General features: G+C 40.4%; 2 protein-coding genes across 4 annotated transcripts in view; one reads left to right on the top strand and one right to left on the bottom strand.

Moving 5' to 3' along the window:
* LOC105567117 (JNK-interacting protein 1) overlaps positions 1-1,151 on the bottom strand; it is a 10,154-nt gene extending 9,003 nt beyond the window's left edge. For all 3 annotated transcript variants that reach the window (XM_012021690.1, XM_012021691.1, XM_012021692.1), the window contains exon 1: positions 877-1,151. In XM_012021690.1, coding sequence (XP_011877080.1) covers positions 877-959 — 83 coding nt within the window. In that variant the 5' untranslated portion in view covers positions 960-1,151. The remainder of the gene's footprint in view (positions 1-876) is intronic.
* A 4,763-nt stretch (positions 1,152-5,914) lies between these two features.
* LOC105567116 (tryptophan 5-hydroxylase 1) lies at positions 5,915-12,973 on the top strand. Its single transcript, XM_012021689.1, has 12 exons — positions 5,915-6,275; positions 6,987-7,091; positions 7,632-7,845; positions 8,846-8,949; positions 9,042-9,109; positions 9,187-9,237; positions 10,241-10,339; positions 10,748-10,794; positions 10,874-11,009; positions 11,158-11,284; positions 11,347-11,576; positions 11,713-12,973. Exons 1-12 carry the CDS (start codon positions 6,177-6,179, stop codon positions 12,059-12,061), a joined length of 1,629 nt encoding a protein of 542 aa, XP_011877079.1. The 5' UTR covers positions 5,915-6,176; the 3' UTR covers positions 12,062-12,973.
* The last annotated feature ends 1,013 nt before the right edge of the window (positions 12,974-13,986 follow it).

Here is a 13,986-nt window from a genome sequence, read left to right as displayed (position 1 = left end):
CCCTGATACTATGTTATCTAAGAAATCGCTGGACTGCTAATTGTAGACTAGAAATTTGCGATGGTGCAAAAATAACTGTACCATGAAATCGTCGCGTTGAATTGCTCAGCAGCGTGAGAAATTTCTATTAAGATGATGATTCATCTTCAGACAGCGCCCCTACTTTTCGAACTATCCATTCCGGTTGGAGGTGCCGTGTTAATACTCATCAAAATGTAGAGCATAAATAAATTACATTTGCACATTTTAAAGGAAACTGAAAATCCCTTAAATGAGGTAATAAGGTCTCGGTGAATATACCTTAATAGAAATTAATAATGTCAGAGGTATAATCGTATAATTCCGAAAATCACTGGTTGTCTGTGTACAATATTAAACCACGTCGCGTATAAAACAAATAACATTTGAAGAATTCAGCGCGCATCCTTTGCAATTATTATGTATGTCAATACAATAGATGACGGCAAGCTCCACTTAGTGAAGCGTCGGATAATTCAATCTCGGTTTCGCAAAATTATTTGGAATAACGTGTCGCGTACAGATATTTCTCACACACGAGCCCCGTTCACCGACTTCCGATCCCATCAGCGTGGACCGCTACCTACAGCCTGCATTATTGCAATCCGCACGTTTCGCCAAGTCTGCTTGACAACGATGACCGACGATACATTGTTTTTTTGTTCAGCCTCTGAATATATCCCTGGACCGAATCCCGCGCTTCGCGCCTCCGGTTTCCCGTCTCAGTTATCTCCGCCCTTCGATCCCCGACCGCCGTTTCTCTCGCCGCGACCTATGTGTGTCACCGTCGCCGTCCTTATTGTATCGCGTGCCGTATCATCTGTTCCGAAGGCGAGTCCGCCCGCGAAAGGCACTCACGTGTAGTTGGAGAGCGGTGTCTTGAGGTGTTGAGGCAGCCTCTCGAAGTAGTGCCGAAACTCCTCGAACTCGCTGTCGGCCATCGCCACGACGTTCGGAAGGATGAGCGAGGTCTATCGGGGCAGGGGTCGGTCCCGAGGGCGGCCGTCACGGCCTGGAGGAGAGCTGCTCGTCACAACCCCCAGGAAACGGGATGAGATGTCGCTTACGTCGTCGCCGACGTCGCTTCGACGCCGCGCGAACCCGACGCAACCCCTATTGATTCCTGCGTGGCGAACGTCGCGCGCCTGCTCGTTCGCGAGGGTGAACGGGGGTTGGTGCTCGGCCTGTGAGAGAAAGGAGGAGGAAGACGGAGAGAGAGAACGCGTCGGAGGGTGAACGTTTGGCTGCGTATTCCCGTCGTGCATTTACACTGCTAAATGCAGCCAATAACAGCGGGCGTGATTTGCACATTAGACAAATAAAAGTTAGACTCCAGTGGTCGCTAAATGCGAGTCTTAATTTTCTATCGGTCTTACACTCGAAACTTAATCGCCCTCCAGTTGCGTTCAAATTAAGATAATTGTTTACGATACGAATTTAATCGACAGCTACTCTTTTATTACGAAATGATCCGAGTTTCATGCGATAAAGTGATTCTGTTGCCGCCTAATTTTTTTCAAACGTTCACAAAAGGCGTTGTATAATTGAAATTATGGAGTGTACTATGTAAACCACATGTATGCGCTCCGGGAAAATGTGGTTCAGGACAGGTCTCTGTCCGAACATTCGTGGATCTAGCGCGCCGCCGGTCGATATACGCTGCGCAATGAAATATTTATCAGCGGGGCATATAAACTCTCGGGAGTTTACACTCGTATCTCCCGGAGTGGCTCGGAATTCGCAGCGGAGCCACTCTATAAAATTCCAGAGAAGCGGCTAAATATTTCACAGCCATCTTGCAATTGATGTTTCGCGCTCGTACACTCGTGCTGTAAAGATTCGCCTACGTCCTGATGAGTCATCGAAAAGTTTGTGGCTTGCGCCACTTCGTCAAATGGCGCATGTAACAGTATTGTAAATCGAATATCGTATATGTACCCGGTTTTTTTTATGCATTAAAATCGCTTCTCTCGAGACTTGAATCAATACGCAACTCAGTCAGTCGATTCTTAATCCCGTTCTAGAATTCTTTGGAATTGCGAAGTGAACGAAGCTGTCAAACGCAATTAGAATTAAATGTGACTCGGTTGAGATAATTAAAGAGATATGACAGTTCATTTCTTAATTTGCAAACATAAAATTAAACAAGTACAACAGCTTTTTACTTTCAGACATAGAGCACAATAATATTCTGTGGGTCATTTTAACAGTCATTGTAACAGTATTTCGATAGCGATAAATTCCTATTGGCGTGACGCCAGGATCAAATTACGCCACGATTATATTTCACGGATGTCTCCTCGCGACTCCGCCAGCTGCACGGAGAACATCTTTCATTTTCGAGAATCTCTTACAACTATTTTTCTCATATTCACCCTCGATTTCTAGAATCACCGATCACCAGTCTCATCCGTGCTGAGAGACCGCTCGGAGAGGATCTTCCTGTTTGCTGCTCGATGAATAGTCATTGTTCTCTCCGTCGCGAGGAGACTTTCTCCGCTCTTAGTCGTTTCGATCGATTAAAAAATTTCAGCCGATTTTCTCAAGACCACTTAGCAAGCTTTCAGGAAGAACGCGAGAGTGAAGCAACAGGCTACGAACGTCTATCGACGTCGAAAGGCGGATGTGTAACACCAAAACGCAATAAAACGTAGCTAAGAATAGTAAGCGCATTGAAAACCTTCAGATTGCAGAATAAAAATATAATGCACCCGACTCTCTTTCTGCGCGATAGGATACGTTTCGCGTAAGAACAAATTATTTTTTTAGAAAAAATCGCGTCGCTCTTAAAACCGCGTCGAAAGTGTTGGTGTTTTAGAAAAATTCTTCTTTCATGACTTTTCGCACTCTGTATTACATTTTGTATCTACCGTGTAAAAAGTGCTTGTATTTAGGTCACGAGAAAACCTTATAAGACGTATTGAGAAACGCATCATGTTTTACTTCTTCAGTGTCTGCTGGCAACATATGGAAGCTGTAAATGAAAAGGTACATGTATGTAATTAACCAAACGAGATTTTGTTTTATCATCACATCGTCACTTAATCGCTGCTGCGTGATACTGCACTGAAATATAAAACATTGGAGCTAGAACGATAATAAAAAATATCTGTTTAGGATATTACTTGCTTCCTTAACATAATAACATGGAGAAATATGTATTGAAAAACTGTCACCAATTTATTATTAGGAATAAAAAAATCTGCCCTAACAACACGTACGTCTAAAAGACACCTTTAAGACGTCTTTTAGACATGCGTGCTGTATGGGCTGTACGTATACGCGAGAGATTGCAACGATTTTTCGAGAAACCGCGTTGTTCAGAAAATCTGCGTTAAAGAATCGCGTTCAAAAAACGCGCAAAACAATAGAGAAAGTTTTAGCATGAAAGTGTGTGAGATCAATATATAACATAAGAGATATAATAAAATAGCAGAAGAACGTAAAATGTGATCGTACGCGAAAGAGTAGAATTGATAAAATAATGATCTCGACGCGAATGTAACAGTATGTCTTTTTAATAAATAACATCTCTCTATTTGCGATATGTAATACGACTGTTCGATTATAAATATTAGAAAGGAGAGAGATCGATGTGCCAGGGATGTAAATATAGTTTGAAATTGCAGCATTAAATGTGTTTTTATTACGCAGAGACGAGGAGTAGTGTCGTCGATGTAATCCCGAGGAAAAATTCAGACAATACGTGGCAAAGAAATGGACGGTATCGACTGCGTCTGACCTAGTGGCCTTTGCAGCGGGATAGATGACAGAAGCTAAATTCGTGCTACCCAGCATCTTCCATTAAAACTTCCCCGTTTGATCCTATAGTCGATCTCTCGTTGTCGTCGCTGATAACCGCGCCATGCTCCTTCGACCTCCTCGGTAAAGGATCGTGTCTCGTGTCACCGGCAGACGAAAGGGTGAATCCAGCGATGCGGGTGACGTAAGATTGCGTTATACGCGCGGACTGATCCTCCTCGCAGTTTTACGAGGACCGAGGCTCTCCTCGATACTTTGGGAAAAAGAAGTCAGTTACAACCCATTTTGGGGCCCACAATTAGTAATCGAATTATTTAGATTGTTCGTAACTCTAATCTTTTACGAATTTTATCCCGCGTAACTAAAAATCACAATTAGCTGTTCTATCTATATCCAAGATATTAAAGTAATACTAATCAATTCTCTCAATTAGTTCTGTCGATGTTCAGTAACGCAAAGATAATTTTCACTTAAGTGGCAATAACCGAAATGTTAAGTTACTTAACTACATCAAAAAACGGTCAACATTTTTCCCAGAGTAGAGTTACGAACAATCCAAATAATTCGATTACCAATGGTGGGCCCCAAAATGGGTTACAACTGTCTTTTTTTTCCCAGAGTACTAGCGCGTGGCTTTATGGAGTCGACACCGGGATCAAAAAATTTCACGGCGCATTCGGCAATGGGGCTAACGAAATCGATAGTGAATGAAATTGATTGAATAATAGACAGTTATCAGTGTTGAGAGCGCGAGAGATACCACCTCGGAAGATGCCCGCGAACGCGTCTCGATAGGGCAGTGTATTCTAGTCCACGAACGATACTCTCAATCTCGCTGAAATGCCGGTGAAACACTCGGTATAATTTACCGAGGGTGAAACTGCGTTGCGGCAGCTGATAGTGGTAAGTAATAGACGACGCGTAATGTGCTGCATCTACTTTCCTCAGAAGTGGGAATACCCCTCGGGTGTTCGAGCTTTTATTAAACAGTCTCTTTGTTTCGGAGCAGAATCCGGAGAACGAGAAATCGCCGCCTCGTCGAAGAAGCTTCCTCCTCCGGTAGGAAGTCGCTCCTTCAACTGACCGCTTCTTCGCTTTGACGTTTTGATATCGCGACTTTTTTTTTTTAATCGCGACATGTGCAATTTTGCACACGAGACCTCAAGCGTTTTATCTTTTAAAGATAAAAACGTTATCAATACATTATTCCGTGATTATTTCCATTAAATACTATATCTTGTTAAAATTACGAAGAAAATTTCTATATATTATTGTATTTTCACTATTGCGAGCTAATATTTATAACATACTCTTAAGTTTCTTTGAAACATGCAGAGCATAATTTTTAGGAAAAATGTACACAGAGAGAATTTTCTGTTAAAATTTATCCTGAAAATATTGTAATCGTGGGACAACACAGTATTTCAAAGAATTTTATGAGTTTTTGAAATTTTACTAGTGAAATGTATGGTAAACTTTCAAAAAATTCTCACAACGTTCTTCAAAATGCCATGTTGTCCCACGACTACACGATTTTCAGAATAAATTTTAAAAGAACATTCTCTCCGTGTAAGCGCAATTAAGTGTACAAAGTGTACAAAGAAAATTACAAATAAAAGAATAATTTACAATTAGATATATAAATTCAACGTTTTACAATTCTGCGTGACAATATGTAACTGGAATTATATTATCAATAGCAACGACGTTATTTATTATAAATAAAACAGATAAAGTCCTGTAAATAATTATTATACATCATATAAATATGTATAATTAGTAATTAGTAAAGTTAATAATTTTATCTTTCAGTGTAAAATCTTTCTTCCGCGCCAGTCAATAAATATCTCATCCTATCTCTTTAAGAAAACGAAGAGGAAGAATCTCTCCCTTGTTCCTCGGATAGAAATTCATTGCAAGAATAAAAGCGTCGCAATGTCGCACCTCATTTATTGGAAACTTTGCAATTCTTGCGCGCGCCCCTCGTTACCGGTGCTCGCATCATCCACCCCGTGGGCTCCAGTGACGTCACTCACGAGAAATACATTCGAGGACCGGCACCACTTGCCGCTAAACGGGGGTGAGCCAACACTTGTCTTCAACCCCATGAGAAATTTTATCCGACCAATGGGAATCGCTGGTGCCGCTGTGCGCCGCCCAACCACGGCGGGATCGTCATTGAGAAGGACGAGCGCAGACGGGGAGACCGAGGTCTTAAGAGGACCTTAAGGATGGTACCGGCACACTGTTGCTCGTCTCCTTAAAGACGGCGAACCGTCAATCAGTCGCAAAGTCGTCTCTCGCGCGGCGCGACGTATTAAAAGATAAATCTCGTTGCGATAAACGGAAATACCGACAAAAAAATCTCGCCGTTTCGCAAAATCGTTTGTCGCAAAATGAGTGGGTCGGGCAAGAGTCTTCTCGGGGTGTGGCTGTACAGGAGAGGCGAGAGCTGGGCCGTCAAGGAAGGAAGTCCGCTACACAAATCGCGCGACGTACGTTGCCGCATATTTCATCGGGAAAAATTAGATTTGACGACTCGGTGATTTTAGGGAAAATCATAAACATTACGATAAGTCGCGCGGGAATAAAAATGATCTCTTTTAGCAATTAATCTTAGAATACATGTTATTTAAGTGTTTAGTGTTCTCTTATTTTTGGAGCACATTGTATATGTAAAAGTGAATGTTTAATTAATCTCGAAGAAGCTTTAATTCGCTTGGGATTATAATTATTTGTCATAAATACAAGCTTCAAATTTAATGCACTTCTGTTCGAGATGACGTGCATTGATACATAAAACCCGCGCTAGAATTCGATTGCTTCCTGAAATCATTATTATTTTCAGATTCGATTTCTGATTTTGCTGGCATGGGCTTCGTGTAGTCATCATCATCCAGAATGACTTGCGATGACTTCGCACGAAGGCCCATATCAGCAAAACAGAAATCATTGCTGTTTTCGGAACAACCGTCGTTTCGCCCGATCACTGCGCGTGCACGTATTTGAAAGTATTTTGCACGTATTTATCTCGAACAACTTCTACCTTCAAATCGTCGATGTTTCTTAATTCTCTTGGAATAATTAATTTAATTGGACTTAAAAGTGAATTTCGTAAAAGTGTAAAATTGAATTTACGCGAGTAAACATAAAAGTAGAGACGAGCAGCTTGCTTGTTAAATAGACACGGTCTCTCGTTCATTCAGATCCCCGAGAGTGAGAATAATCCGACTAGTGACAACAAGAATTCTGTGATATTTTCCTTGAAGAATCAAGTCGGTGGCTTGGCACGAGCACTTCAAGTGTTTCAGGTTCGTTTACAATGTGTCTACGTTAAAACTATGTTACACCCTCTTTAAATTGTTCACAAGTTATTTAATAAATCTGACCGAATGAACGATCGGAAATATGTCTAGAAAATATGCGGTCCTGTGTAAAGTTTTCTAAATAACATTTTTTGCTCGCATATGCGAACAAGAATGACCGTCTTTCTGGTGAACGTTGTTACTAACAAGACAAATCTTCCTAAGCCCTCCATTAATATGAGATAGATTATAAATTTGCGACAATCGGTGTGTCAAGAAAGAGTCGCCTTCGAAGTTCCAAGTGATAAATACCGCGTACGATACTCTCTAAAAATCACTCAGTGAATTATCACTGAAAACAGTGAATTGTTACTGATTTACAGTCACAGGTGTACCACTGCGATTTTCAGTACGCTCATAGCTGCAGTGACTATTCGCTATTTTCAGTGATAATCCACTGATTGACTTTTAGAGAGTGCCATTCACAGCTGCGAGCACATTTCGAAAGGTTACTGAGAAAACCTATCTTTTCTTCATCGCGCGAAGGATTTAGGTATAAACGTTGTGCACATCGAATCGAGGAAGTCACAGCGCCGCGTCTCCGAGTACGATATCCTCGTAGACGTCGAGTGCGACCCGAAGAGGATGGAGCAATTGATGAAGATGCTGAGCCGCGAAGTAGCGGCTATCAATCTCGCCCATTACGAGCAGATCGGAAGTATACCGCGCGCGCCGTCCCTTTCGACCGCGACAAGCTTCGGTGAGTCCCCCACGTGCACGGTAACGAATATCAATAGAATAAATTTTTCATCGACACGAAACAGGGTTAAATGCAACTCCGATATCCGCGCGCCGCCGTTGTAATTGTTACTTGACGTAATTAAATTCCGATACGGATAAACTGCGGCTTCAGTTGGAAGTACGCTCTCGGAATTAAGAATTCATTAGCTCTGAATTCATTCACGTTTTAATTCACAAATTAAGAGCCACGCTGTAAAAAAAATTACATGTAAAATTACAATTATTATAGTGGGTAATGTTGGGACCATCTATTAAAGGTGTGTATTTATATATGCGAGTAAAATTGTTACCTTATACCTATAATAAGTAAATTGCTTGCTTTTCATTAAATTTTACAATTTGTGTAATTTTGCATCGTGTATAAACAAGTATTTACACAACAAAGAGTAAAAAAATGTTTATAAAAGTGCATAAATATATATATTTTCGTCATTAATAGCGTAATCGCTACACTTATTATATATGTAATTTTACATACTTTTTTTACAGTGCACAGTTTTCCATTTTAACTAAACAAGTAATATTTTGCAATTATATGATAATATATAATTTATTCATTCGCTGAATTTCATATGAAATACTTAACAATTTAATAATAATAATTTAATAATTTGTTAAATAAGTTTCATTGTCGTATTCACTTATGTTTACGACTCGCTGAAAATTTTTCGTTTTAAACCCTCGTTTATTTTAAACTTTCTGAAATAAAGTATTTCGTCATACGATCTATCCGTTCGCGGAGGAGGAATCGAAAGATATCGCATTTCTTCAGGTGCGCCCCTCAGTTTGTTATCGTTACTTACGCCGTAAAGTGTTTCCATCCTTTTAGCGAGGGCTAAAATTGCAAGCCCGATAGAATTTGTATCAAGGTTTACCGCGGCGCGTCTTTTATTGCCTCTGTCTCAAGACTTCCGTTAATGGAATAACTTATAAGCAGCGCGCTAACACGCAATTTAAAGATTTTAGCGAGGTAGACATGCCCTGGTTCCCACGGAAGATATCGGACCTAGACCGGGCCCAGAAAGTTCTCATGTATGGATCAGAATTGGACGCGGACCATCCTGTACGTTTACCGCATGATTTCGTGCATGCTACCGCAATTGCTCCTTCTCGCGCTGGACCGCGTGCTTTAACAAAACTATTCGGCGATTGTAGGGCTTCAAGGACACCGTGTATCGTAAGCGCCGCGAGGAGTTCGCCGATATTGCTTACAATTACAGATAGTAAGTAGAACGAGAGGGTTTACCCGCCCGAGAGAGACATTTCTTTCCCCCCAATCACAAGCAACGTGATGTTTTAGTGGTCAACCGATACCGAGGGTGCAGTATACGCCGGAGGAGATCAAAACCTGGTACGTTCTTTTTTCTTACACATTATTGCAGAATTTTTAATATTCTTCGTAAAAGGGAAAATTCGTTTTGCCTGGTAACTATTCTATCTTCTAAACTCCGGACACATCCCTTACGGAAAAACTACGGAGTGTTAACACTCAAAACTTGAGTGCTGTGTCGTAGTGAAATGTACGGTTTCGGGATAAATTTTAAGAAAAAATTCTCTCCGTGCGCAATTCTCAAAGCCCAATCTGTAATATTTTCCCAAGTAGAGAAGACTAAGTGGAAAAATGTTCACGAAAACGCCTCGCGATCATGTTAAAGAGTGACTTACGATATATCGCGAGTCGCGAATCAATCGATGCTCTCTTTCGAGACACGACATACAACTTTTTCTCATTAAGCTACGGTCAGAAGTACGAACGTGCTTCCGCGTACATGAAGGCAATTGGCACGGATAGAAGAATCATTTCTGTTTCTCGATACTTAAGTTATACATTCGCTCGATGTCCTCGATGTGAGCTCTCATCTTTCGAAACCGATTTGAAACGAGGAAATCAATTTGTCCTCCCCCCCCCCCTCTTTCTCTCCCCTCCTCTTTCTTTCTCTTCCTCGTTCCATGTGTCTCTTTGTAAAGTACGAATCGAGCGAGGAATCGAGATAAGATTGGCACACGCTGAATGCACCCTTAATTGCGTCAATTTGATTTATCCTCGGCGTAGGAAGAGATCGAGGAGCGACTCGGCTAATGCAATCTCTCCGACTTAAATGCAACGATGCATGAAGCAAACATTGCCGCTTCAACAAACTTAATTAAAACGAGAGCTCTTGGGTAACAGCCAAACATAAATTTCATTAATTCAATAAACATCCACAATTCGTCATTTAACAATGTCTTAATAAGCATCGTCTAAAAAATATGCGTATCGAAGTATAGCACGGTTTAAATACATTTTTAACGCGCAATGCAAATATATAAAAGGATCGACCAAAATATAATAAAATAGCAATTTTGTGTCTTAGGGGAACCGTTTTCCGCGAACTGCATCAACTTTATCAAAAATACGCGTGCAAAGAATATCTGGAAAACTGGCCGAGGCTGGTCAAGTATTGTGGATACAGGTACATCTAACGAACATTTAACTGAGATTCGTCCACGGTTTTATTAAACAAATTGGACAATTATTGATACGCGAATGTGCACGTGCAGGGATAATTTAAATAATTTCCGAAAGAAACAAATGAAACGCGGGGAAAATGTAGCCGTAGTAGCTAAAAACTGCATGTGGTAAATTTAAGTTGTAAAATATGGACAGCTAATATTTAGTTGTGATAGCTAATATTATGCTATGCTGTGCCCATTGTATTAATCTCTCCGAGTGCGACAGCAAACCGTTTGCTGTAGTTTAGAAATTTATAGTTAATGCGGAATCTTTTTAGCAAATCCTGCTCAGCTATGACAGAGAAATTTTTGTTTCACTAAAAGAAATGTCAATTTGCATAATATCCCATATTTAAATTTTACCTCAGAGAAGACAATATACCACAGCTGCAGGATATAAACGTCTTCCTGAAGCGTAAGTAAGACTGTCGTGGTCAGTCTGGCATTTCGCGAAAGCAGTGCTAACACGTTAATTTAAACCGATGTATCCACAGGAACGACAGGATTTCAACTTCGCCCGGTCGCGGGATATCTGACACCGCGGGACTTCCTTGCCGGCCTCGCTTTCCGAGTGTTCCACTGCACGCAGTACATTCGACACTCTTCCGATCCATTTTACACGCCGGAGCCGTAAGCACGTTCTCCGCAAGAGCGCGAACAATAAACCGCGTTGTAAACCGCGGAGCAGATATCGATGACGAAATAGACCCCTGGCTGAACGGTTCTTCTCCTCATTGTCGTATTTTAGAGTGGTTGCAACATATCCCGTAATTTGCAGAGACTGCTGCCACGAATTGCTGGGCCACATGCCGCTGCTGGCGAACGCGAGCTTCGCGCAGTTCTCTCAGGAGCTCGGTCTGGCTTCCCTCGGCGCGTCGGACGAAGACATAGACAAACTGGCAACCGTAAGTCTTCGAAGGGACGAACACTTCTGTCTTTCGCACATGCTCGACTTCTCCCCTTTCAGCTGTACTTCTTCACGGTGGAGTTCGGTCTGTGCAAGCAAGACGGTATGCTACGCGTTTACGGGGCCGGTCTGCTGTCATCGGTGGCGGAGTTGCGACACGCGGTCACCACCCCCGAGAAGACCATAAGATTCGAGCCGGACATCACTTGCAAGCAGGAATGCATCATCACCGCATTTCAGAATGCGTATTATTATACGGACAGCATAGAGGAGGCGAAGGAAAAAATGCGGTAATTATCATCTTCTTTTCTACCGTTACACTTCACCGATTTTCGTCGGAAGGCAACGGCGTCTCCTCTTCGAATTTAAGGAAGCGTCGTCGCCGTCTGCGTCTGTTGTTGCTATATCGCCACTTGTGTTCTCCAGCGCGTTCGCCAATCAGATTCAACGGCCCTTCGGGATACGCTACAACCCGTATACCCAGTCGGTGGAGGTGTTGACGGATGCCCAGAAGATCACGGCGGTGGTCAGCGAGCTGCGGGGCGATCTTTGCATAGTGTCGAACGCCCTGAAGAAGATCCACGAGCAGGACGACACCATCGACGTCGAAAGGATAACGAGCCTGCTGACTCATGGCATTGAGATGCCGCAGGACAGCTCGTCCTCGGACAGCGACGACCAGGACAACAGTCCCAACGCCGAGGAGACTCGTCCTCGGGAAGATCAGCAAACGCGTCGACATGACGAAGAGATCGCAGGCCCATTAAATGCTTAAAAAGATCAGCGTAAAGCTTGAGAATTAGATTCTCTGACGGACGCAGAAATCTCTTTGCTGTCTTATGTAGAAATGCCGTAAAAATCAACGATTATATAGACATATAGTATAAAATAAGATATAATTAGTTTGAGGTGAGAACTAAAATTATTAAACATGGACGGATTAAGATTATCCTCATTCATTTCCTGTTTATCTATCTATAAAGAAGTATATTGATAATAAATAATCTTCAAATATATGTATAGAAGGAAAGAAAATAATTACTTGTAAGAGACGTCAATAGTCAAATCACCTCATTTCAAAGTACATTTTAGTGTACATTTAGTCTGCATTTAGTATACATTTAATGGATATTTTAGAACACATTTTAGCATGACTAATAGATTAGAGCATTAACTGTGTGTATTATGATATATCATATGTCAATGTACATTGATGTACAGATTACGTTTCATAAAACGTAATCTTTTAAGCGGAGATCCCTTCTTCAAAAGATAGAAGACTTTTACCAATTGAATTTGCAGCTTTTAGTCATATTCAGTCTCTTCTTGGCGAAAAATACAGGTCGGAGCGTAAGTTGAGTGTAAGATGAGAATGATAGAAGTGTAAGCAAGACTTCTACGAAGCGCAAATTGGGACGCTACATTTGAAAGAAGCGTTTGAAAAGTAAACGACTCTTTTACGTTTCGATGTTCTAATTTACGCTTCATAGAAGTTTCATTTACGTCTCCCCCCTCTCACTCTCTCTCCCTCTCTCATCTATCTTTATATGATATATGTACATTCAACATTTTCGGCTATATCTTTTAATCCTTCCACGTATGTACTATTTCTGTTAAATGTATATAAATAATGTGAACGTAGTTATTGAGATGTATATTGTAATGGAATAAAAATATATTGCACAGCTATAAGAGATTCAATTTCGCTGACAATTTGCTTTATCCACGCCCCGTTATTTCTTAAATATATAAATTTTCTGCTTTACAAAGGATTACATGAATTATAATAATTTTGGTTTAAATCTCTTTAGGCAAAAATCTATTAATATATTAACATAATAAAAATAATATATACAATACATGCACAATACATGCGAAAGCAATACGTTGCGAAAGCAACACGTCGCGAAAGCAACACGCGGCAAACCAACACTGTGTAGAAATAATAAGCAAAAAGTAAAAATAAAGTTTTATTTCCTAAATTGGCCTTATTTCCTAGTATTTTAAAAATATAATAATTAGTATGAAGACTAATAGAGAAGTATGTCAATCTCTTTACAAAAAATATACTTTCGTTAACGGTCACACCACGTTGAACCTACAAGTTCTCGTCTGATCACTTAAGTCAAGCAACGTTGGGCGCGGTTAGTACTTAAATGGGTGACCGTTTGGGAACACCGCGTACTGTTAGCATCTTTTTTTGTCAAATTTCGTTATTTTATGTCTAAAATTTATTTTATATTGTTATAATTCATTATATCTAAGATTAATTAAAATAATTATGTATTATATGTACGTTATATGTGCATGTATTGTATATATTATTTTAATTATGTTAATATATTAGTAGATTTTTGCCTAAAGAGATTTAAACCAAAATTATTATAATTTATGTAATCCTTTGTAAAGCAAAAAATTTATATATTTAAGAAACAACGGGGTGTGGATAAAGCAAATTGTCAGCGAAATTGAATCTCTTATAGCTGTGCACATATTTTTCATTCTCAATAACTACATTTGAAATAATATCTTATAAACAACTCATAAATGCAATGTAACTGATACTCCCCTGGCGAAAATTTTAAGTAAGAAATGACGTTTATATTTTTTTCTGACGAGTTTTATCGATGATTACATTAAATTGTTTATGAAGAGTTTTATTGGTGGTTACACCGTTTGGAAGTACGTTGCAAACACCCG

The sequence above is a fragment of the Vollenhovia emeryi genome, unplaced genomic scaffold (assembly GCF_000949405.1).
Source record: "Vollenhovia emeryi isolate VEMERY1.0 unplaced genomic scaffold, V.emery_V1.0 DF939140.1, whole genome shotgun sequence".
NCBI lineage: Eukaryota > Metazoa > Arthropoda > Insecta > Hymenoptera > Formicidae > Vollenhovia > Vollenhovia emeryi.
The sequence above is the reverse complement of the archived record's forward strand: the minus strand, read 5'-3'. Positions and strand labels throughout refer to the sequence as shown.